This window comes from Marmota flaviventris, chromosome 14, assembly GCF_047511675.1.
Source record: "Marmota flaviventris isolate mMarFla1 chromosome 14, mMarFla1.hap1, whole genome shotgun sequence".
NCBI classification, from domain to species: Eukaryota; Metazoa; Chordata; class Mammalia; order Rodentia; family Sciuridae; genus Marmota; species Marmota flaviventris.
The window spans coordinates 19,142,210-19,168,016 of NC_092511.1; the positions used below are offsets into that span (position 1 = coordinate 19,142,210).

The 25,807-nt window shown below is 39.6% G+C and overlaps 1 protein-coding gene across 8 annotated transcripts in view; it reads right to left on the reverse strand.

Moving 5' to 3' along the window:
- Positions 1 to 25,807, reverse strand: part of Dtnb (dystrobrevin beta) — a 229,598-nt gene that overhangs the window by 42,732 nt on the left and 161,059 nt on the right. For all 8 annotated transcript variants that reach the window (XM_071601406.1, XM_071601405.1, XM_071601403.1 and 5 more), the window contains 2 exons: positions 9,987 to 10,076; positions 5,807 to 5,894 (listed from right to left, as the gene is read on the reverse strand). In XM_071601406.1, the coding sequence (XP_071457507.1) occupies positions 5,807 to 5,894; positions 9,987 to 10,076 (178 nt within the window). The remainder of the gene's footprint in view (positions 1 to 5,806; positions 5,895 to 9,986; positions 10,077 to 25,807) is intronic.

The following is a 25,807-nucleotide window of genomic DNA, read 5'->3' on the forward strand; positions in this document are numbered from 1 at the left end:
TCTATTCAACAGCTGATGAACTTTTGAGTTGTTTCCTCTTTTTGGCTGTTTTGAACAATGCTGCTATGAATATCTGTGTACAAATTAAGTTTTCTTTCTCTTGAGTAATATAGAGGAGTGGAATTGCGGGTCTTATGGTAATTGCCTTTTGGGAAACTGCCAAACTGTTTTCCAAACTGGCCACATTGTTTACTCTCACCAGCAGTGTATGACATTTCCATTTTTTTCAAAATCCTTGCCAACAGGGGGTACTGTCTACCATTTTGACTAGTCACCCTGTGGGTGTGGAGTAGGTCTATGGAGTCACTCTGCATTTTCTTAATGACTATAGCCTGAGCATACTTTTTTTTGGTGCTTATTAGCCATCTGTGTATCTGCTTTGGAAAACTCATGTGGGTTTAATTTGCATATCGACTGATGTTTCTGACCCTTGTTACGGTCTTGGAGAATACAGTAGCCAATTATCAAGAAAGGGGAAAAGGGACAAGGACGTGAGGTTTCCCCTCACTGAGAGCCCTGTGGTGGCCAGGCCTCACTCACACTCTTGGTTCTGCCTGAAACATGGCCTACAGCAGCAGAAACGTTGTTACCTTGTTCCTACCTAGAGTTAAGGATTTAATAAGTAACTCTTTTCATACTGTGTTTTCTAAATACACACCAAAACAGCAGAGCAAATCTGGGTGGCAGAATTTTGACCAAATTACAAAAGAATTTTCTTTTTTAAAAGATGATCCTTCTTCTTCCAAAGAAACATGGACCAGCAGCCAGCTGAGTAAATTTTCCATATTGTAATCAATCTTGTGACAGCCCAAGCTGACCCTCAGAAAAATGCCTTGTTTTGAGACTGAATCTAGCAATAAATAATAGGGTTGCAATTTCCTTCCTTCCTTCCTTCCTCCTTCCCTTCCTTCTCTTCCTTCCCTTTCTTTCTTGTTATAATTTCTGAAAACAAGAGTTACAGGGTACATATAGTTGAGGAAATAAGCACTAAAGGAATTTGCTTCTTATGAAGACAACAACAAATGACTAAAGAATCCTTCCAGTTTTGAGTGTCCGACAGTGAAGCTGAGGCGTCTTCCACAATGGAGGGTCAGCGTGGGAATGAAGTCATTATCTATAGAGATTGTTAACTAGGTACTTCTTTGCCTCCAGAAAGCACTACTACTAAAAAATATGAAGAAACAGGGTGTAGGGCTGGGCTCCTCCAGCTGGGTACACCAACAGGGAGAAATCCCTCACCCCATTTTCAGGATCTAACAAGGGCTTATTTTAATCAGTGAAAATATAAACAAGCCAGGCTGCCATGGTGTGAACATCCCCACGCTTCCTAAGTTGAAATTTCATCCCCACACTGAGGTGCTGAAGGGGTAGAAACTGTTCATGGGACCTTTGGGAGGTGACTAGGACTAGGTATGGTCCTTGTGGTAGAGCCCCCGTAACCTGGTGATCCGGCAAGTTGTAATCCAGTGGTGTGCATTTCTGCAGACTCCTAAAAGAGACAAAGGCTCTCATCTTTATGAAACTGGCAGGATGAGTCCTAAAGAAACCTCTTAGATTGTCTTTACACTGCACGGCAGTCTGCCCACCATCCAAACTCACAGAGACTAACTGAAGGGCTACGGATTATTAATAGCTCTCAAAAACCCAATAATGTTGTTTAAGACAGTGGTTATAGCTAACTGTTAATCAGAAGACTGGAACTTGACTCTTCTTCCTTCTTTTCAATAAAGATCGATGAGCCCTAATCCTAGAGGTTCTCATTCAGTAAGTGTGAGGCAAAGCCAAGGATCTCTATATTTATTAAATGTTTCATATACAAATGTAATATGTAGCCAGGGCTGACAATGCCTATTTTTAAAATGTGTGCAAAACACTGCATGGATACTGTTAATCTCTAATTCTAAGAAGCCATGAGGATGTTCCCAAGATGGTATGTGCCTGCAGCAGCTCAGATAGTGGGGCTATGAAGGCTGGGATACCCGGAAAAGCCTAGCACAGATGTTTTAAATGAGCAGGGTGTGGTAGTGCATGCCTGTAATCCCAGTAGCTTGGGAGGCTAAAGCAGGAGGATCACAAGTTCCAGGCCAGTCTCAACATTTAGCAAGGCTCTAAGCAATTTAGCAAGAACCTGTATCAAAAAATAAAAAATAAAAAAATAGGGCTGGGGATATAGTTCAGTTGGTAGAGTCCCTGCCTTGCATGCACAAGGGACTGTGTTTAATCCCCAGCACCACAAAATAATAAATAAATGAAATAAAATGGGCTGGGGATGTAGCTCAGTGGTAAAGTGCCCCTGGGTTCAATCTTTGGTACCAAAAATAAATGAATAAATGAATGAATGAAGAATAAATAAAAGTTTTAAATATGAGGGAGTATGACAATGGGTGATGGTTTATCCTTCCTGTCAATTTCCTCCTAAATTTCCCACAGTGAGTTTTAATTAACACTTTCCAAAAAGGGGGTTGTAATCCAGTGGTGCTGGGGATTGAACTCAGGGCCTTATGCATGCAAGGCAAGCACTCTACCAACTGAGCTATATCCCCAGCCCCAAGGTAAACAAGTATATGATTTAAATCTAACTCTGGTGACCTTTGTGATGAAACTTGGAGAATCTGCTGTTATTACTATGATTTATTGCACATTACAGTTTTTTTAAAAGATGGACACAATATCTTTATTTTATTTATTTTTATGTGGTGATGGGGATTAGACCCAGTGCCTCACATGTGTGAGGCAAGTGCTCTTCTGCTAAGCTGTAACCTCAGTCGCCACATTACAGTTTTTTGTTTTGTTTTCCAACTTTGTTAAAAAGGAATTTAGTATTTGAGAAAAAAGAAAAATGAGCTCTCCTGGTTCATCTAAGCAGCCTAAAATGTCTTTCTTCAAGGGTCGGTCAGCTTGAGTGGGCGTGTTGGGCGTTTGGGGACAAGTCCCTGGGCTGATAGGGAGGCACTCTACAGGGTGCTTTGCTGACTGCTCAAATGATCTAACTGGCTCTCTTTGAAAAAGGTCTTTGAAAAAAATCAATACAAAGCTTATCTGGCAGGCTATAAATAAATTCTTTTGAGCAGTACACCCACTTTATGCAAAGCACTTGTATAGTTGTTGAGATTAGAGGATTAGGAGTCTTCTGTTTAACAGAAATCCAGTCAGGAGGAATCCTTCCTGAGAGGCCCAATACTTGTGAGATCATTGCACATGGCAAAACAAACACAGAGCGAAAGGCACCAGAGGCAGTACTCACCCTCCCCATCCTAACAACCATTTCACAAGAATTAGAGAACTGGTATCAGGAACTACCAGGTGTAAACAGCCTTATCTTGGTTCAAAGTTAGGGAGTACGGGGACCTCAGGGTCAAATGGCTTTGCAGTTTTTATTTACAACACTTTAAAAGCACGATGTGAGGTCAACAAGGCTATTTAACGGCATTACACATACTAAATTACTAAAATTCAATCGGTGTAGCCCATCTCAACAAATTTATCTATATATTTTTAATTTCTAAACTAGTGGTTGGGAATGATTGAAGACAGGTGTAAGGTTTAACTTACCTCACTGTACTTTTCTTTTTCCCCAGACTTTTTTCTATTTAGTTCTGTTTCACTAACCTTTCATGTTAAGAGTCAGACATGCAACCTGTTTCTAGCTTCTTGGGAAGAGGATTTGGAAATCTTTGGAAGAGGAAATTTGAAAGATTTGGAAGAAGAAATTTTAAAATTACTTCCTTGGGGAGAAACAAATCAAGAATTTCCATCTGCAGCTTTTGCAACTCTATTTTCCTATGAAAGCATAAAGTGGCACGCCTTGTTAACCTGACAGACTGTGTTTGTATGACCTGCTCCTGGGTGAGCTGTCCTGCCTGGCTTCATTCCAGTGCTGTTCCTGCACTCTGGTCCTGCAGCCTCAAACTTCAGGACTTACATTCGTTTAAACACTCCACTGGGCCATATTCCATCCCCTGCACCTGGTTAACACTTAGAAAGTCTGTGGTTTGGGTTTCAGATGGTCCCTCCTATCATCTCCTTCTTTGCTTCTAGGTTTAATTCCCTTCCTCCTGGATTACCATTTAAAACTATGCAACATGGGTAGTTTCTTTATCTCTCTCAGGCTTAGTTTCCTCACAAGATTATTCTGAATAATAAATTAGTTAAGACATATGCAAAACACTGAGAATAATGACTGGCACATAATAAATATTCAATAAGTGTTAATTATTTGTACTATTCTTTTAGCATGTTACGGTGACCTTTCCAGTCCTTGTCAGAAAGCATCTATTTCTCATGTTGACAGCTAAGCTTGTTTCTTTCAGTATGTTCAAGATATTCAATTGTCTTTTATTCATGGAGAAAATTCGTAAAAGTTTTATCACAAACATCTTGCAGCACTGGATGTAATCAGATATTTTATTTGAAAATAAGGGGTTTTGACCAGTTGTGGTGGTACAGGCCTATAATCCAGCATCTTGGGAGGCTAAGGTAGGAGGATTGCAAGTTTGAGGCCAGCCTCAGGAACTTAGTGAAGCCCTAAGCAACTCAGTAAGACTCTGTCTCAAAATAAAAAATAAAAAAGGGCTGGGGATGTGGCTCAGTGGTTAGGTGCCTCTGGGTTCAATCCTCAGTACCAAAACAAACAAACAAAAAAACAAAATAAAATAAGTTTTCTTTTCCTTTATAAAGAAATTGTTCTATTATTGCTGTAGAAAAACTAATTGCCAATACTTTGCAGGAGGAAATTTAGAGATTTTCTCATCTCTGTGCTGCATAAAGCTGTCTTTTATACCATTCCTTCTCCAAGGAAACGATGCTTCAGTGGGCCAGGCTCAATATAAATTTGCATTCCTAGGATGAATCTCACTTGATCATGGAGTATTATCCTTTATACATCTTGCTGGATTCAATTTGCTAATATTTTGTTAATGATTTTTTTGCACTGTGTTTATGAGAGAATTTAGTCAGCAGTTTTCTTTTTTTGTAATGGCCTTACATTGTTTGGTATCAGTGGCCTGACAGAATGACCTGGAAAATCTTCCTTCCTGCCTTCAGACAGAGGATGCACTAAGATAATCTTATTTCTTCTTTTAGCATGATAGCAGTGCACAGTTAAGCCATCAGGGCTGGGGATTTTCTTGGTGGAAAGTTAATTATAAATTCAATTTCTTGGGCTGGGGATGTGGCTCAAGGGGTAGCGCGCTCGCCTAGCATGAGTGCGGCCCGAGTTTGATCCTCAGCACCACATACAAACAAAGATGTTGTGTCTGACGAAAACTAAAAAATAAATATTAAAAAAAAAAATTCTCTCTCTCTCTCTCTCTCTAAAAAAAAAAAAAATCTCTAAAATAAATAAATTAAATAAAATTTCTTTAACAGACATAGAGCTATTTGGTTTTGTTTGTCTTTTAAGAACTTTGTCTATTTCATATAAGTTGTCAATTTTATTGGCAAAAGTTGTTCATAATTTCCTTTATCACCGTTTTAGTGTAAGATCTGCAGTGATAATCCTTCTTTCATTCCTGAGACTGGTCATTTGTGTTTTTGCTTAATCAGAATTGTTGAGTTTATTGATTTTATTGATCTTTTTAAAGAACTCAACTTTGATTTTCTCTTCTTGGTGCCTTTTTTTTTTTTTTTTAAGAAAGAGAACACTGTAGATGACATTATAGGTTTCTTCAATCTCCCCCCAAACATCCTCCCTGCTTCTGTCCCTGGGGTAATTTCTCTCTTGTTTCACGTTTACATTCCCCTACACAATGTGTACATTAATCAATGCTAATTTCTACCACACTGCTGGGTGGTAGAAATTACTCACCGTGTTTCCTGCTTCTGCAGCCAGTCGGGCAGCATAGCGGGCTATGAGTCGGTGCTCCTCATCCAGCCGGCTAGGACTTTCCAGGACACTGCCAAGGAGATAAAAATTCAACAGGTGTCTATTAAGCACCCCCAATTGTTGTTCCATCCTTAAAAAGAAGACACAGGAGAAAAGCTTATAATTCAGAATAATAACAAAAGAAATGCAGGCCTGGATCGCAGGCAATAATGGTCTCCTGAGACAAAAGGGGACTCAGAGATGTGAAGCTGCACGTGTCACTCTTCCCCAGGGTATACCACACTCTCCCGCACCATCAAAGGGACACTTCTTTTTGAATGAAGGGCTAAGACAGGGTACTCAACAAGTTCTGAGTTAGGGATTTCTAACCAAATGTTGGGAAAAATTCATGACTTTTTAGACCTAGATCTTGAATTCAAAAAGACCAAGAGAAAACTAGAATATCATGAAAAAAGAAAGAACTGAGAAAAAGCATACTTGACATGGCTGAGCAAAAGTAGGGAACCCCGGTTGGAGCCAACCAAACTACTGTAAAGCCGGAGAAGAATCCATGGTATTCAACATTCCCTTTTAATGCCTCTCTCTTATTTTACTATGCTTATTCTACAACTTTAGCCCTTAGTTTAGGCAACTAAATGAAAGAAGGGTTCTTGAGTAGGTTAGTCCTATGTAAATGGTTGACTTTTTTATTTTAGTAAGCTGTTGTTTACTCATACCAGCCCAGTCCTAGATTAACAGGGACTCTGTCAGGCATGGTGGTACACACCTGTAATCCCAGCAACTTGGGAGGTTGAGGCAGGAGGATCGCAAGTACAAGGCCAGCCTCAGCAATTTAACAAAACCCCGTCTCCAAATAAAAAACAAACAGGAACTGTATCCACATAATTATCTTTAAGACTGGAAGAAGCTTTAGGACAAAAGTGACAATGATGACTGACCAGTGAAGGTTTCTGTGGCTTGTCTCTACTTTGGCCCTAGTTTCATGAAGTTTCCAAACCTCTTGATCAGAATTTGGCGGCATGACAAGTAATATTTAAGAATTTAAAGATATGAGTTCAACACTCCCCCAACCTTGTTACAATGACTATGGGGATGCTGGGAAGGTCCAGGTTAAATCAAGAAAGGGAGTCCTGACTTTTTCTTGCATAGAAGCAACTGCATTTTTTCTATTTAAAAAAAAAAAACAAAAACTTTCTATGTTTCTATTTCTGTGGCCAATTTAACCTTAATTTAGTCTTTCCTCTAGGATAGATTTTTTTTTTTTTAAACATGTTTTAAGTCTTCTGGCTATAACCCCTATCAATGTTTTATAAAGTTTTAGGTGTGTGAATGTTCATGTTACTCAGTTGGCTGTAATATTTCAGGGTCAAGACCCCATAGTCTGAGTTGAACTACCATATTTGTGCCTTAAAGGTGTTTTGTCAGAAACAAGAGAGCTGTGTGTTTTATTTATTGACTTATTGCAGTATTGTGGAATGAACTCAGCAGTGCTCTCCCACTGAGCTACATCCCCAGCCCTCACTTTTTCAAAAAATATTTTATTTTGAAAAAGGGTCTTACTAAGTTGCCAAGGCTGGCCTTGAACTTGGGATCCTATAGCCTCAGCCTCCTGAGTGGCTGGGATTATGGGTTTACATCACCATGCCCAGCAAAAACTGTATCTTTTAATTAAAAAACAAAAATGAATGATTAACAAAACAAGTGAAATGACATTACAGAGGGAATGGCAGCCTAAGAGTGGGACCTCTGTAATATGGCAAGGCTCTCTGGCACAGAAGCTCCTTTTCCTCTATCACACTCCATCTCTGTAGGAAGGTTAATCTTACGTGCCATTTACACACAAGCATGGATGATAAGACTGCTTTAATTGGCTATGTTTTCTAGACAGAAACTAGAACTGTGTGTTAATGAGAATATTTTATTCTTGTTGTTACTGGGAATTGAACTGAGAGGTGGTCCCCAGGCCCCTTTTTAAAAGTCTGTCTTTATCCCCAGCCCTTTTTATTTTTTATTTTGAGACAGCATCTCAGTAAGTTACTGAGGGCCTTGCTAATTTGCTGAGACTGGCCTTGAACTTATGATCCTCCTGTCTTAGCCTCCCATGTTGCTGGGATTACAAGTATGTACCACTCAGCTAATGAGAAGTTTTAAGGTCAATGAAAATTATTTGATGGTAATTACAAAGGTTCCTTACTCTTCTGTTTGACTTACATTTTCAGAATTAGCCAGGAAATGCCTGACTTCTTCAATGAACTATGAGGCTTAGTTCCTCAGACTATAAATCAAGAAGAGATGCAGCATTCACTACTCATCATGTTCTCCCAGGACCACAGGCCACCAATTTTTGCTCAGGGAGTCTAGGACCTAAGCCTCGGGACTTGAACACCTTGGCAAAACCTACCACAAACGTTTGTGGGCTGAAATATCAGACAGCAGTCTCTGCCAACATCCTGTTGCTATTTTACTGTGGCATCTTTAAGCATCCTAGACAACTGCCCTTACTGATAAAAAGTAATTTTTCCTGCCTGGGGTAAAACAACTCAATTTCCAAAAACCAAGAGGCTGGAATGAGTGCACAGAAATCAGGTGTTGGACAAGAAGATGTTCTCTGTACTCAGCGAGCAATTATCAGCCTTACTTCCCCTTCCACAGAATAAGCCCCTTTGGACCCAACTGGGACTCCAGAGGATCCTAGATCTTCTATGGCTTTTGAGAGAGGAAAATGCCCCCAAATCACAATGCTTCTTAGTCATACAAAAAAAAAAAAAAAAAAAAATCATGGGAAATAGTGTGGCATACCATAGTAAAAACAGTCCTTTTCAAGTGTACGTTTCCCCCAATGACTACTAATTTATTCCTGTTAAAATGGGGGATGATGAGTGAAGTCAAAGGACCTTCCCAAGGAGCCATGCATGCTATGGGGAAAACTTGGATCAAATTTAATGTTCTACCTATTATATATATAGTTTATATATTATGATTTTCTCTTACAATAGGCTTCTCAAAGCAAGGCTTTACAAGTTCTTTGGCATCATACTCCTCTTTGCTGCTATGTAGAGGGAAGGGGTGGCTTTAGGTTATTTAAATTTCACCTGTCATCATCCTTGGGGAATGGTGTAGGCATGGAGTAGACAGGAGGCTGTGGTTCTACCTGAATGAAAAGTGCTTTGTTTGGTATTAACTTTTTTTTTTTTTTAAGGGATTAACTTTGCCATAGTTAGTGGTTACCTAATATTTTTCCATCTCAACCCACTGAGGGATCAGTCACATTCCCATATTAACAGTAAGTCAGAACTCTAGATAGGGAAGAGGGGTTGAAGGGCAAGGGGGGGTGGGACATGGGGTTAGAAATGATGGCGGAATGTGATGATCATTATTATCCAAACTACATGTATGAAGACATGAATTGGTGTGAGTATACTTTGTATACAATCAGAGATATGAAAAATGGTGGTCTATATGTATAATAAGAATTGTAATGCATTCCGCTGTCATATATAAATTAAAAAATAGTAGCTTTTATTTATTTATTTATTTATTTATTTTGCCATAGTAGTTTTTAGGGTAAGGAGCATGGAGGATTATAGTACATGTAACTATTATAATATGAGGAGGTATATATAGAGTTCTTAAGAAGCCTCTTAGGTGACAATGATCCAATACCACTATTGAAAACCAGTGGTTTAAAGAATCAAGAATGACAGATTTATGCCAACATGCTAAAGATGAAATAGGGTGATGGTAACAAAGCACCCATATTAGACAAAGTGAGATTGATTGGCCTTCACCTTCGAGTATCAATAGGAAGATTTCCTTATTTAGAAGGAGAGAATGCATGAAATACTTCTGTGAACGATATCTGGAACTGTAGATCTCTAGGAGGTTTTATGCACTCTTCAAGTGCAATCTGAAGGGGTTAAACCCTACTTCTGGGGAGACTTTATAACTCCACGTTTAGGTAAATGCTGGGCTTGGCAAGGCTCCTTCTCTTGTGGAAGCCAATGCTTCAGCAATTGTTTTAACTCTGCCAACCATAGCTGGCAAGTTTTCAAGAGCACCCCACATGCAGAGCTTTTCCGGCTGGCAACCCCAGGTAACCCAGCTCTCACTCCCCTCCAATCAGCCCTGGCCACCCGCCTGGTGCTGCTGCTCTACCACTAACCGTGCACAGTGCTGCAGACGGGCCACATAGGAGGCTATCAGCGCATGCTCATCGGCCAGCGAGCTGGGTATATCCTGGCTATACTGAAACCTGGGAACGATGCAGGCAAGGACAGCAAGTGTGACACAAACACAGAAGGAAAAATGAACATGGATTAAAATGAGCAAACTTTAAAATAGGAAAAATAAATCACGATAAGGAAAATAATAAAAAACCACAATGCATAATGGGATAAGGTATTAGGCGATCTGGACTCCATCCCAGTCCTTTAACATAAGCAACCTTTTAGGAGATGATGTTGGCCAACTGACAACACAGTCCTTGAGGAGGAGGACTGTGCTCTCAGATCTGTCAATGGGTGTATGTTTTAGGGAGGCCCTCTGGCAGAACTTGAGCAGAATGAATCCATTTCGTATTACTAAGTGATTTCTGATCGTTTTGCTTTTATAGCTTTTGTCTACCCTTAAGCATTTTCAATGTTAATGCACACTGCTATCTAAATATTATTTGTCAGAAAACCTCCTTTAGCTTCAGTCTATTTTCTCCCATAAAACTTGTACTTGAAACAAACTCACTGGAATTGTATCGAATTATAAGACATCTCTGTGAGGCTCTCAGAGATATGTGAAAGGTTCTTAAGCACATGATCTTTTTTTAAAATTTTTTTTTTTCTAATTTGTTATATATGACAGCAGAATGCATTACAATTCATATTCACGTTTAGAGGCCATTTTTCATATCTCTAGTTGTATACAAAGTATATTCATATCATTTGTGTCTTCATATATGTACTTTGGATAATGATGTCCATCTCATTCCACCATCATTTCTGACTCCATGCCTCTTCCCTTCTCCTCCAACCCCTTTGCCCTATCTAGAGTTAGTCTATTCCTCCCACGCTCCCCCTCCCAACCCCACTATAAATCAGCCTCCTTATATCAGAGAAAAACTCGGCATTTGTTTTTTGGAATTGGCTAACTTCACTTAGCATTATATTCTCTAGCTCCATCCATTTACCTGCAAATGCCATGATTCTATTATCTTTTAATGCTGAGTAATATTCCATTATGTATTTTTACCACATTTTTTTTATCCATTCATCTACTGAAGAACACTTAGGTTGGTTCCACAATTTAACTATTGTGAATTGTGCTGCTATGTGGCATGTTTTTTAAAAAATTTATTATAGAAATGCTAAAATTTGCATAAAATACAATAATCTAATGACTGCCTCTCAGGTACCCATCAACAAATATGAACAAATATCAACATTTCATCAATCTTGTGTAATCTATTCTTTCTTCTTTTAACTTTGGTGCAGGAAAGGTGGCTACAGCAAATCCAAGGCAATTATTTCACTTGGGAATCCTTGAGCTTATATATCTATCAGTGAATATATTTTACATGACCAACATTATCATCACACTTATGAAATTTGGCAAAAGTGTTTTAATATATCAGCTATTTTGAAAAATCTCTTCAAACCCTAAAAGTGTCCCTTTCCTGTTAAAATCAAGATTCAAACAAGGTTCCCACTTTGCATTTGGTTGATAAACTTATATTTGATGGATATATTTCTGTCTTTAGTCCATAATGGTTCCATCTTTTCCTTGTTTATTTTATGACATCTGTTGTGAAGAAACCAGAATACCTCGTAGAATACACTACATTCTGGATTTGACTGTTTCCTGTGCAAGTTATAAGACATTATAACTTATTTCTCTATCCCGTGTTTAGATCTAGATACTTGATTACATTTTTTGCTTGTTTTGTTCATGAGAAGTGGCTTGAGTCTTTGTATGGTGTACTCATAAACCAAAAAGAAGGCACATAATGGAATGGAATACAGACACTGATGAGTGGACTCAGATGTTATTGGTCGTCTCTCTCCATTATGAAGCCCTTCTTTTAAATTTTAACTTAATGGTACTTTAACATATACTAATGATTCTTACCTAGATTCACCATTTTTTTAGGGGGGGGTGTGGCAAAATGTTGATTTTTCTAATATTATCATCCTTTCTGCAATTATTATTTTCCGATTTTTTTAACAGTATTTTTACTGTTCATTTAAGAAAGATAAAACAAAGGCTGATTTTTCCATTATTTAATAAAATTCAGAATAATGAGTTAGTGTCATAGCAACCTATAATGGCTACCTAGGAATTTTCTTAGTTCATTATGAATTCATATAGGTGTTCCAATCAATTTCAATTGTTATTATGATTATTTTTTTAGATGAGGTCTTGCTACATTGCCCAGACCAAACTTGAATTCATGGACCCCAGTGATAAGTTCAACTCAAGTGAGCCTCTTACTTTAGCCTCCCAAGCGGCTGAGATTACAGACACCTAACAGTGTGCCTGGCTCAGTCATGTTTTCGATACTCAGACTGTCCTACTTTTGGCAAGTGGGGCAGAAGCTTCTGAGTTCTCTGACACACCAATTAGAACTTATTCGTTTCCTTGCTTTTTGTAATAAGATACACCCATTTTGTCTTATATATATCCTGTCCCAGACTTGAAATCAACCACTTTTCCAAGGGCTTGTGGTTTCCTTTACTGGGAACAAGTATTTAGAGACCATATTAGGGTGCTCAGTATTTCTGGTTTGTCACTACTTTTAGGCCCTTTCAGTGGATAAAGCTAGGAAATTTGTATTTAGAAAGAAGAAAAATAAATGATTTATCTTAGGACTTTCAAAGTACCATTCCATTTTCTTCTGGCTTGCGTTGTTTTTAGTGAGTTGTCATCAATATTCTTTTTTTTTTCTGTATACAACATGTCTTTTTCTCCCTCTAGCTGCCTTTAATATGTTCTCTTTCTCATTACTTACTGTTCAGCAATTTTATTCTGATGTATCTTGGTTGGTATGGTTGTTGTTTCTATTTAGCCTGATTAAATTTATTGAGCTTTTCTGTTGTTGTTGAGCCTATAAATCTGTAGATTTATAGTTTTTTTGTTTGACATTGTCCCATAGGTAACTGAGCCTCTGTTCATTTTCTAGGAATTTTCTTCCTTGTGCTCCATTTTGGATAGTTGTATCTCTCTGTCTTTAACTTCAATGAACTATTCTCCTGTGATTTCTGATCTTCTGTTAAGTCCAGCCAGCCACTGACTTTTTCAATTCAAGCATTGCCCTTTCAACCCTAGGCATTCCATTATTCTTGTTTAAATTTTTTTGAATCAAAGTAGAAAATATATTCAGAAAGTTTCAATTACATTTGGTTCTTTCTTATTTCTTCCATTTTGCTCATTATATCCATATTTTTCTTTATATTCCTGATATTTACCATTACTAATTGCACCATAGATTATTTCTAACTCTGTTTCTCTTGACTGATTTTTCTCCTGGATAGAGCTCATATTTTCCTGTGTCTTCTAAACTTTTTTTTTCCTTCCTAAATCATGGAAATGATGAATTTATATTATAAATGTCTGGATTTTGTTGCCTTCCTCTAAAGAATCTGGCAGGTTTTTTTGGTACTGGGGATTGAACTGAGCCACATCCCCAGCCCTAATTTTTATTTTATTTAGAGACAGGGTCTCACAGAGTTGCTTAGCACCTTGCTGTTGTTGAGGCTGGCTTTGAACTCAGGATTCTCCTTTCAGCCTCTCCAGCCACTGGGATTACAGGCATCTGCCACCTCACCCCACCAGGTAGTTAATTTTGAGGCTTGTTTTAAGCTTCATCAGCACAGATCTACAGTGGCCTTTATCAAGGACAATTTTCACCCTGCTCCTAAGGAGTGGCCTTCCTGATGGTTTTTACAGAGTAATGTTCAGTTTTCAATGTCGTCTCTCTACTTTGGCTGGTCGGAACTCAAAATATTTGTGTGTCTCAGGTAATTACCTGTTCCATTTTCAGATTTTCAGGATTTGTTCTTTCCAAGGTCTTAGAAAGTCTCATTCTATACAAATACAGCTTAGTTTTCAGAAAGATTCAAGGGAACCTCCATGCATATTTATAGAGCTCTTTCTCTGCATGGCTTCCTCCCCTCTGGTATTCTGCCTGGGAAATTCCAGCTTTCTTGAAGTCTGACTTCTATCTCCACATCTCAGAAGAGTGCCTTGCTCTGCTAGTATCCATTGCACTATGGACAAATGCCTCTGGGCAGGATGCCAGAGCAAACACAGGGCTATCTCCACTTGCTTCTCTTCCCTCAGGGATCAGTCCTGTAGCACTTACTATCTACTTTCTGAAAACAACTGTTTCTTATATTTAGACCAGTTGTAGTTCATACTGGGAAAGCTATAATTTAATAACAGTTACTTCACCACAACCAGAGTGGAAATTCCCTAATAACTCATTTTTATCATACCTTTGTAAAGTATTGATCCACCTCAAACTGGAAATGAAAACTTAAATAAAACTGCTTCTTCGTGGTGGATAGGTTGGGATGTACTGCAATATAACCTTTTATATATTGCAGGCCACTATCTGGACATAAGCTTTTACTTTGATATAAGAAGCTATAGGAGGGTTTTGAAAAGAAGCAAGGAGGGCTGGGGTTGTGGCTCAGTGGTACAGCACTGGCCTAGCATGTGAGGTTCGATTCTCAGCACCACATACAAAACAAAACAAAACAAATAAATAAAGACCCATCAATAACTAATAAAAATATTTGTTTAAAAAAGAAAAGAAGTAAGGAATGATAAGATTTACATTTTAGTAGGATAATTTGTTTTGTGGAAAGTAAACTGCAGAGAACAGAAGCACTCAAGTAGATTATTGCAACATTCCAGAGGGCATGGTGGTGCACACTTGTAATCCCAGAGACTCTGGAGGCTGAGGCAGGAGGATCACAAGTTCAGAGTCAGTCTCAGCAACTTAGTGAGGCCCTAAGCAACTGAGTAAGACCTTGTCTCAAAATTAAAAATTACAAGGGCGGGGGAATGGATGTGGCTAAGTGTTTAAACATCCCTGGGTTCAATCCCCAGTACCAATAAAAAATAAATAAATAAAAATTCTGCAACATTCTAAACATTTCAGATGAGAGACAGGGTGTGTAGAAAAATAGTAATAGCAGAAGTGGCAAGAAATAGTAGGATCTTGGTGTTTTGTTTTATTTTGTTTTTTGATAGAGTTGATCTAATAATCAAACAGTTTAGATGGATGTAAGAGAATGACAGGAATCAAAATTTTTACTGAATAACTAAAAGAATGAAATTGCCAATAACCAGGAGGGGAAGACTGGGAAAAGTAGATTTAGTGGGGGAAGATAGAGAACTCAGTTTGGGACATACACATTGTAAGACATGTATTAAACACCCAAAGAAAATACTGATCAGGAGGTAGACATAAGCAATTAGAGCTGAGGAAAAGGTCTGGACCAGAAAAATAAGACTAGAAGTCACCAGTATGCAGACAGTAATCATTATTTAATTTTTTTGGTGGTACTGGGTACTGAACCCAGGGCCTTGTGCATGTGAGGCAAGCACTCTACCAACTAAGCTGTATCCCCAGCCCTAAGACAGTAATAAAATCTATGAATACAGATGAGACTACCTATAGTAAGAGAATGAAGATAGAAAAAAAAGTGGTGTCTACTGCCATACCACCCTGAATGTACCTGATCTTGTCTGATCTCAGAAAAGAAAAGCCATCCAGGCATACTACCATTCAGAGTTCAAAAAGGTATGAAGCACTAGCAAAGGAAGCCAGGAAGGAATGAAGGAAAACGAGCATGACACCTGTAAGCCAACCATGACGGTGTTCCAATAAAGCAGGAGAGATGATCCGTGCCAGACGCCACTCAGAGACCAAGCAAGGCCCTGAGCAGTGACCACTAAAGTCAGTGCCGTGGAATCCAGGAAGTTTCCATGACAGCGCTAGTTCTAGCAGAGTAGTGGGAGGTGAACATCTGACTGGTGTACATGGCAGAACAAAAACCAAAGATGCTTACTACAGATAACAAGAAGTTCTCCTAAAATGGTAGAGAGAGAGACAAAGGGATAACTGGAGGGGAAACTGAGGCCAAGATAGGACTCCCCCCCCCAAAAAATAAGAAGAATGAGATGTATGCACATGGGTAGAGACAGGCAGAGGAGTACGTAAGGTGGGAGCTTAGCGGATTTTTTCTTTCTAATTGTTTCTTTTTTCTCAATGATATGGATGTGACAATCTGCCAAACTCCATTTTAAGTTTATAGAAAGACTGTTGTTTAGAACTAGTGTTATTTGTATTTGCCAGATAATTAAGCTCCTCCTCCTCCTCTTTTTTTTTTTTTTAAACAGTACTGGGGATTGACTCATGGGTACTCTACCACCAAGCTACATCCCTAGACATTTTTTTTTTTTTTTTTAAAGACAGTCTCACAAAGCTGCCAGGCAAGGCTTGGGCTTCAAACTTGCTATCATTCAGACCAGACTCAGCCTCCCCAGTCACTGAGATTACAGTATGTGCCACTGTGTTGACTCCTAACTAAGGATCTAGACCGAAATGAAAAGCATTATCAGTAGCTGCCTGCAGTAGAAAAGGAACTGAACTGTCCATGCATTCTGATCATTTTGCTTGATTGTATGCTCACCTTGAAAGCTGCACCTGTTTGAACAGATTTTTAACTCTTCTTTTTGACAAAATACAAATATACATTTGACACTAACTGAAAAATAGGTTAGAAAACTGTTTTTCTAAAGCCAAGTCAATAGTTTACAATTCAGTATGTATTTTCCTATAAATAATTGTTCTAAGATGTCAAATATCAACTCAATCTATAAAAGTAGGTGATTTTCATGCCTAAATATATAGTAGTTCTAATAGCATTTCTGATCGAAACTGGACATTTGAAACAGTGTGTGGAGCACCTAAGAGGTATCAGGCAGAGATGGGGACACCACAGGAGCAAAACCCAGGCATGGCTACTGTCCTGTTAGTGCTACAGTCTAGGGGAAAAGACATGACCACAAAAATAGGTGCAAAATTACAAATATAGCTGTTGAGAGGGATATTCTCTAAGAGCCTAACAGAACTTTAACCAGTCAGGGAGATTAGCAAAAGCAAGGCCAGGGAATGAGCCTTGAAGTTCAAACGGAGCCACGATGGGATGAGCATACCCTCCCAGGATATGCACACAGCAGACTTTCACCCAAGGCTCCCCTAGTGCCAGACCAACAGTAATGAGAACCAGCGCTGGGACAGAGGGCCCTGGTGGGACGTGGTAGGGTCTAAAGTCATTTTTCTAACACTGCGTTTTCCCAGACTACCTCCTCCAGAACTTCTGGCTTTTCTACTAGATCAGACTCTCTGGGAAAGAGGCTTGGGAATCTGCACTGTTTCATGGTTTCAGCAGAACTTCTTTTCCTTTCCTCCCTTTCCCTCTTTCTCTCTGGACTAGGGATTAAACCTGGGGTGGTCTACCACAGAGCTATATCCCCAACCCTTTTTATTATTTATTTAAAAACCATTTTTAGTTGTAGATGGACACAATACCTTTGTTTACTTATTTCTTATGTGGTGCTGAGGATGGAACCCAGGGCCTCATACATACAAGGCAAGTGCTCTACCGCTGGGCCACACCCCCAGCCCTTAATTTTTATTGTGAGACAAGGTTTAGCCAAGTTGTCCAGCCTAGTCTCAAACTAGTGATCCTCCAGAGCTGCTGGGATTACAGGTGTGTGCCACTGAGCCCAGCTCAGCACAGCCAAAAGGCACATTTGTGGGAACAGTTAAAAAAGAGGCAGGGATTTGTGTGGGGAAAACAGGGATGAAAGGCAAACAATGTGTGGACAAGGTCAGAAGCAGTAAAGCATGCTGGAGGTTGGGTGTGGAGCAGGGGTGTGGAGCCACCATAACGGTACTCTGCACCAAGTGGGAGCAGTGTAGAAAAGCACGAGAGAGTGTGGGCTTTGGGTTCTAATCCACACGGATGCTTGTCTGCTATGAGGACTTGGACAATAACCTTTCCATGCTTCAGTCCCCTCATCTGTAAAACAGGAAAATTACATAAAGTCTACCTCCTGTAATGTTTATAGAGTGTCGGGAGGATTAAGTAAAATAATGTTGACAAAGCATCTGGAATACATCTGTAGTCACTGTCAACAAGGTACCTGAGATCTATCAGATGCTTTTATATGTGCTTTTTTTCCTAATCTCAGGACAATCTTACAAGAAATGTATTATTATAACATCTTTTGAGACAGGGTCTCTTAATTTTACATTTTCAGCCCTGACCTCTTTCCTGAGCTCCAGAATCATATTTTTGATGGCTTCCTCAGCTGCCTAATAGTCATCTCGAACCTAACATTCAAAACAGAATTCTCCATTTTCCCATCTTATTTTCTCACCTGCTAGTCCCACATGTACCAGTTTAAATAAGGAGCATCATGTTTACCCAGCCATCAAGCCAAAAATGGAGATTCCCTAATTCTCTCTTCCTCTCACACCACATGACATCTACTGCAAGTTCTGCTGGCTGTTTTCTCACCACCTCCCCTGCCGTCATGACACATGGCACAGTTTTTCACCATGCCTTATTTAGCCAAGGTCAACAGCCTCTATTTTTTTTCAATGCTGAGGATTGAACCCAGGGCCTTGTGCCTGCTAAGCAGGGGCTCTACCTCTCAGCTACACCTCCACCCCTTTTTATTTTTTAGACAGGGTCTAAGTTGCCCAGGTTGGCCTTGAATTTGTAATCCTCCTGTGTCGGCCTTCTGTATAGCTGGCATTATAGGAATGGGCCACTGGTTCCAACAGCTTCTTGTCTGGTCTTTCTTTTGCCACTCTTTTCCTCGGCAGCTGATATTTTGCACTGCACTGAGTGATCTTTTGGTAATAAATCAGTTCCAGGTGATGAAAATTTTTCTAAAATTGACTGTGATGATGATTGTACAACTGCATATACTAAAACCACCGAACTTTATATTCTGAATGGATGAATTATACAGTATATGAATTACATCTCAATAAATCTGTTTAAGAAATTGAGGAATCTAACTAACAATTCTGAAACTGCTACACATGCTTCTGGGACTGGAAATGGCTGTTGGATGAAAGGAATCAGGTTTCTCACCACTGGAGAGGAAAACTGCACATAATCAAGGAAGAAAAGCTAGAGGGAAACATGCAAAACAGAACTAGCAACAGACTCCTCGGTTTAACTCACGGATGGCGTGATGTAGACACAAGTGGATAAAGGACTTTGGATGCCTATGTATACAGACACTGATTTCTAATGTCATTCTCTAATAAAAGGAACCAGGTTCCGTAGATAAATGTCTCATTCTAAGGTGGGGGTAGGACTGTATAAGAAAAGCAAGAGCATGTTGTATGCCAGAAAGTGAGGAGGTTCTAAAGAAAAGAAAAGGTATCAAAGGGACACAGGATCTGGCTTGAAGAAGTCCCAGTGGTCAAAGCCCCAGAACAATTTCAGCAATAAAATGATGGCATTGGATTATAATCCAAAGTAGAAAATAAGTTTCCAAGAGTCTAAACTGAAATAAATAAAAGACCGAATAAACACATGAATGGGAGCTACAGAGGACGTAGACACTTCCCCCAACTCCTGACCTTGTGTGGGTCTGTGCTGGGTGACCTGCTTCCAAGGAACAAAGTAGGAAAGGAATTAAAAAAACATACAGACACCTACTTGGGCACGTGAACGGACGACCACCACCGGTGGAGTCTGTCGATGGTATGGCCCTCTGACAAGAGAAGGGCAACTCATTCCTGTGATATTCTTCCCTGAAACCCAACCCCAATCCAACCATGAGAAAACCATGAAAAACCTTCTACAAAATATCTGACCAGGACTCCTCGAAACTGTCAAGATCCTCTGCACCTCCTAGAGGAAAATGTAGGCTCAACTCTCCATCATGTCGGCTTAGGAACCGACTTCTTCAACAAGACTCCTAAAGCACAAGTAAAATCAAGAATCAATAAATGGAACGGCATCAAACTAACTTCTTCACAGCAAAGGGAACAATCAAGAATGTGAAGAAAGAGCCTATAGCATGGGAGAACATCTTTGCCACCTGCACCTTAGACAGAGCGTTAATCTCCAGAATACATAAAGAACTCAAAAAACTTGACACCAACTGCCCCCCACCCCAATAACCCAACCAATAAATGGGCAAAGGAACTGCACCTGCACTTCACAGAAGAAATATGAATGGTCAGCAAATATTTGAAAAAATGATGTTCAACATCTCTAGCAATTAGAGAAATGCAAATTAAAACTATGCTGAGATTTCACTTCACTCCAGCCAGAATGGCAATTATCAAGAATACTAGTAACAATAAGTGCTAGCGAGAAAGCAAGGGAAAAAGTACAGTCATAGATTGCTGTTGAGACTGCAAACTGGTACAACCACTCTGGAAAGCAGTATGGAGTTTCATCAGAAAACTTGGAATGGAACCACCATTTGACCCAGTTATCCCACTCCTTGGTACATACCCAAAGAAGTTAAAATCAGCTCAATTCACAATAGCTAAGTTACGGAAGCAACCTGGGTGTACTTCAACAGATAATTGGATAAATAAAATGTAATATGTTTTTTGACTAATATTCCATTGTGTATATATGATATAGATAGACATGTATATATACACAATGAAATATTACTCAGTCATGAAAAAAGAATGACTTTATGACATTTGCTGGTAAATGGGTGGTCTAGAGATTATCGTGCTAAGTGAAATAAGCTAATCCCCAAACACCAAAGGTCAAATGTTCTCTCTGATTTGCAGATGCTAACATACATCAAGTGGGGGTGGGTGACAGAAGTTAAGTGGATTAGCCAGGCATGGTGGTATATACCTATAATCCCAGTGGCTCAGGAGGCTGAGACAGGAGGACAGTGAGTTCAAAGCCAGCCTCAGCAGTTTAGCAAGGTCCTAAGCAACTCAGTGAGACCCTGTATCTAAATAAAATACAAAATAGGACTGGGTATGTTGGTCAGTGGTCAAGTGTTCCTGAGTACAATATCTGTTACTCCCCCCATCCCCAGAGAAGTTCAGTGGATTAGACAAAGGGGAATAAAGGGAAGGGAGGGAGATAGGAATAGGAAAGACAGTAGAATGAACCGGGAAAACCTTTCCTATGAACATACATGAATACACCACAGTGAAACTCTACATCATGTACAACCACAAGACTGGGATACTAATTAGAATAAGTTATATTCCATGTATGTATAACATGTCAACATACACTGTATTGTCATGTATCTCTAAAAAGAACTAAAACATACTTTTAAAAAACTGTCAAGGTCATAAAAAACAAACATTAAAAAATTGTTACAGATCAGAGGAGAGAGACCAAGAAGACATGATGACTGAACACAATGTGGTACCCTGGGACAGAAAAAGGACATCAGCGAAAAAACTAGTGAATTATGACTAAAGTCTGGAGTTTCTGTCACTTTCTTAGAAGTGACTTGGACCAAGCTGTCAATATTAAACACAGTGATGGGCATATTGCAACTTTTCTTGAAATCTAAAACTATTTAAAAATAAGGTTGATTAAAAATATTTTTAAAAAATCAGATCACGTCTCCTTCATGGTCGGGCCCCTAGCCACCTCAGGGAACTGGCTTCCGACTGTTGATCCCTCTTGGTCACAGAGCCCTTCTGCTACCCCAGGAAAAGGCCAGGCTCGCTCTCCATGGGCCTTCACTCCTCCTGCTCCCTCAGTCTGAGCCTGCCTTCTGGGGTCCTTCATGGCTCTCCTTTTCCTCACAACATTCAGTTTCCTGGTCAAATGCCACCTCTTCAGACTCCTTTCCTGGACATCAAACTTGAAATCTAAAACTCTCCAACCCATTTATGCCCCATTTTTCTGCAAAGTATCTATCACGACCCTTTATCATATCATGGATTTACTATTTTTGACTTCTACTCTAGGATGGAAGACACATGAAAGCAGGGACGGATCATCACCTCCTACAATAGTGCCTGGCCCATACGAAGTGCTCATCATAGATCTGCTGAATTAATAAATTGCTACTTTGTCATTACTACTTTGCCATTACTACTAATGGCAAAGTAGTGATTTATTAATTAACTACTACCCTGAAGGAGGCGATTATATTATATGAAGCTCACATAACAGGTAAGTGACAAAGTTCGACCCTGAAACCTAGGCCTACTTGACCTTTGAACCCATGATCATTCATGCTGCACCAGGTTTTCCTTATCAAAGGTGAAAATGGAGTGGACAATGAATCAAGAGATGCAGCGGGGCACAGAGAGCAGGAGATCTCCTAAACCTGTCATGCGGCAGCTAAGTTGCTGGCTGGGCAGCTGTGAGCACGGAGTGCAGACAGTGCTTCCTGGCTGTGCCTGGTAATAAGCTATGTGAGGCAGAAGTCTGAATTAAATTGACAGGTAAAGGTGAGTGAGATTTTTCTCATGGTACCTCAATTTTTTCATTTGTTACATATTGAAAGTACAGAATCAGGATTATTACAAAGTATTGTTATAAAAGAATTTAAGAAAATAATGTTTTCCAACTCTTTAATTTCTATTCAGTGAGAGTAATTTTAGCAACTACTGTTTCAAAGTGTCAGACATTTAGGGGTCTGACCTCCGAAGAAGGCTAAACAGCATCATCTGAAGGCTCTGGATGCAGAGGCAGGGCCTTGCTTGGACAGTCATTCACTAATGCCATCTTCCTCAGTGGAAGCGGTTCTTCCCCCAATTACTAGTTACCAACTGCTCTCTGTTCTCCTCTTAAGTTTCTCAGGAACTCCCTCGGCCACACTCATACTCCCCATTACCAGGCCCCTGGGCATGCTGAAGTGAAGTGATGGGGACTCATCTCCATATCTGATATTACAGATTTTAAAGGGGCAGAATTTGTTCCTTTGATTTTTGCTACCGCAAAACTCAGAAAGAGATGCTACTACTAATGAAACAGATGCAAAGTCTTACTAAACCTGCTATAATAGATCTCATTGTTTTCTATGTTGAGGCCAATAATGAACTACAACATTCTGATTTCTAAAATATCATTTATGGGCTGTGAAAATCTATGAGTCTATTGAGAACAATTGAGAGCTACATCTCATCTTTCTAATATCCTATTCTAACTCCAAGAAGAGGCAAAATGCTTGTTTTTCTTAAAGAGCCAGGGAGCAAATATTTAAGGCTTTGTAGGTCATAGGATTTTTGTTGCAAATATTCAACTGCCATTGTAGGGAAAACAGCTATAAACTGTATGTAAACAAGTGAACATAGTTTTATTCCAATAAAACTTTATTTACAAAAATAGGCTGCCACCTGTAGGCTGCAGTTTGCCAACTACTTCTGTAGTGCAAACCACAGGGTAGCTGGAAAGTATTCTGAGGCCAGGCAATCACCTCTGTATCACACCAATATCTGGGTAGAATTCAGGAATCTTTGTCATATAATCCTGAATTTGGGACAAGGCCCCAAGCCACATCAGTGTTGACTTTGATTCCCAATTGGTTCTAGAGTCCTTCAATGTCTTGGATGAGTTTTAGTTGGTACCAGGGACTCATCGTAATGTTGGTGAGGAAATGATGACAGCTATACTCTTCCAAGGTGATGTAATCCAGAGAAGAGAAGCTCTAGAATTGGCACACCCTTCTCCCTAGTGAACCCAGCCCAGGACCGACTCTGCGGTACTCCTAACCTAATAAGACTGCTCTAGGCTACAACACCAGAGGCCCCTGAGTGTAAGCAGGTGACACGCTGGGACACTGCTGTTGAAGAATGACTCTCTGAGTGTAAAATGCGGACTGGAGCAAGGTGAAAGAAAAGACAGGAAGTTCTGTGAGTAGACGCTGCAGTGTCTAGGTGTGAGGTGGCTCTTGGTGGCTTGTACCATGGCAGAGAGAGAAATGGTTGAATTAAAGAGATTCAGGAAGGAAAGGCCATAGTGACTGAATGAATTATAGGCCTTGGTCAAAACTCATCAAGTTGTATTCTTAATTGGTGAATTTTATTGCATACAAATTATAACTCAAAACAGATGAAAAAAAAAAAAGTCTGTAGTAGTGTCTGGCTGGTTGTGGTGGAAGCAGAGGTGAGGTGAGGAGACAGAAGGATTCCCAAATTTCTTGCTTTAGTGTGAAGGGGATGGTGCTGCCACTTCCTGAGTTGGAAGAGTGGAGGAGGACTAGGTACTGTAGGGGCAGGTTTACACGTGTTGAGTTGTTGGTGTCTGTGAAACATCTACCTGGAAATGTCAGGCAGCAATTTGATAAATAGTTCTCCAACCAGAATTTGAGATTGAACTGAACTGAGAATGAATTGATTTGGGTTGGAGATAAAATGCAAGACCACTAAAATGGGAGTCCAAGATGGCCCAAGACAGAGTCCTGAGAACATCAGCATTCCATAGATGGTACAGCTACAGGAATTAATGATGGAGCCTGAGGTCCTAAACCAAGGAAGAAGGGGACCAAAAATTCACAACACACTGGAATTTAGGGTATAACAAAAAAGTTTAGGTTCTTCCAATCTAGAATTCAATTGGAGTGTCATTGTTTTCCTTTTCTGCTAAAATGTAAGCTAGGAGGACAAATGACCATTTGGTTAAACACCTTCAAGAAGAGACCTCCTAGAAGTCTATCAGAAATGGTATATGATGAACGCAGAGTCCTCCATGATCAAAGTGGAAAGCCCACTGAATCCAACAGTAAATCACAAGATAATTCTCTGGCTCTGGAAAAGCCCTGGTATTTTGAGAAATGTCAGTACTGTTGTTACACTGGGAGAAACTTGTGGTGGGGTTCACCAAAGGAATGGAAAGACATCCAGAAAAATTCTAATTAAAATCTCAATATCCATGACTCACTGACGTCAACAAAAGAGCCCTTCTAGAAGTGAGTATAGGGTAGGGATGCGCAGGGTAGGAGTTCTTGTAGAAGATGACAGCTTTGGATCACTGTGCCAAGCTACGTCCTGTTAAATCAATACAGTAATATGCATAAGCACAATTATTAATGTGCAGTAAGCATAGTAACTGGCTTCCAATGTCTGAGACTCTCAGATCTATAAGGCAAAAATGCCATTCTTCTCTACATGTCATCATGCAGCACACCATAAATAATTCTGGGAGCAAATCAGTTACTTTCCTTCTCTGTCACTAAAATGAACACAATATCAAGGCATTAGTGTGGAGAGATGGATTTACAAGATGCAAGGTTGTTCCTTTTCTAGATTATCTGTCCTCAAAGGACCGCAATCTAGAGAGAGGACAAAGGAGTGGGGGAAAGACATCCTACTAACAGCTCACTGCCTCTGGGCCCTTGCTGTATTACAAGCTCAAGAGAAAAAAATGCTGTGTCCAGTGAGAACCGTAAAAGAAATAAGCTCAACTATGCGCACAATTCTCTGGCTCCACCAGATTACAGAGAGGAGGGAGTGGTTGTTGGAGCTGAGACTTGTTCAACACTGTTCACTTTTACCCATGGAATGCTGAAGTGATGATGTTAGCTGAATTTGTCAGATTACCTCTTTTCCAATACTAAATGCATCAAAAACCTTTATTAAATAAAAATCATAATAAAAGAAAAAATATCTGATTCTTTCTCCCTCCACATTCCGTTTTTCTGCATTGCCACCAGCCACATGCTGCTTAAATTCCACTTAATTCCAATTAAACAAAATTAAGGGGCTGGAGTTATGGCTCAGTGGCAGAGCACTTGCCTAGCATGTGTGAGACACAGGGTTCGATTCTCAGCACTGCATACAAATAAATTAAAAATAAAGGTCCATCAACAACTAAAAAATTATAAATAAATAAATAAAATTAAATACATTTCCTCCATCATACTGGTCACATTTCAAGTGCTCAACAGCCACACATGGCTAGTGTCTGCTGTACTAGTAATGCACAAAATATGGAGAAACAT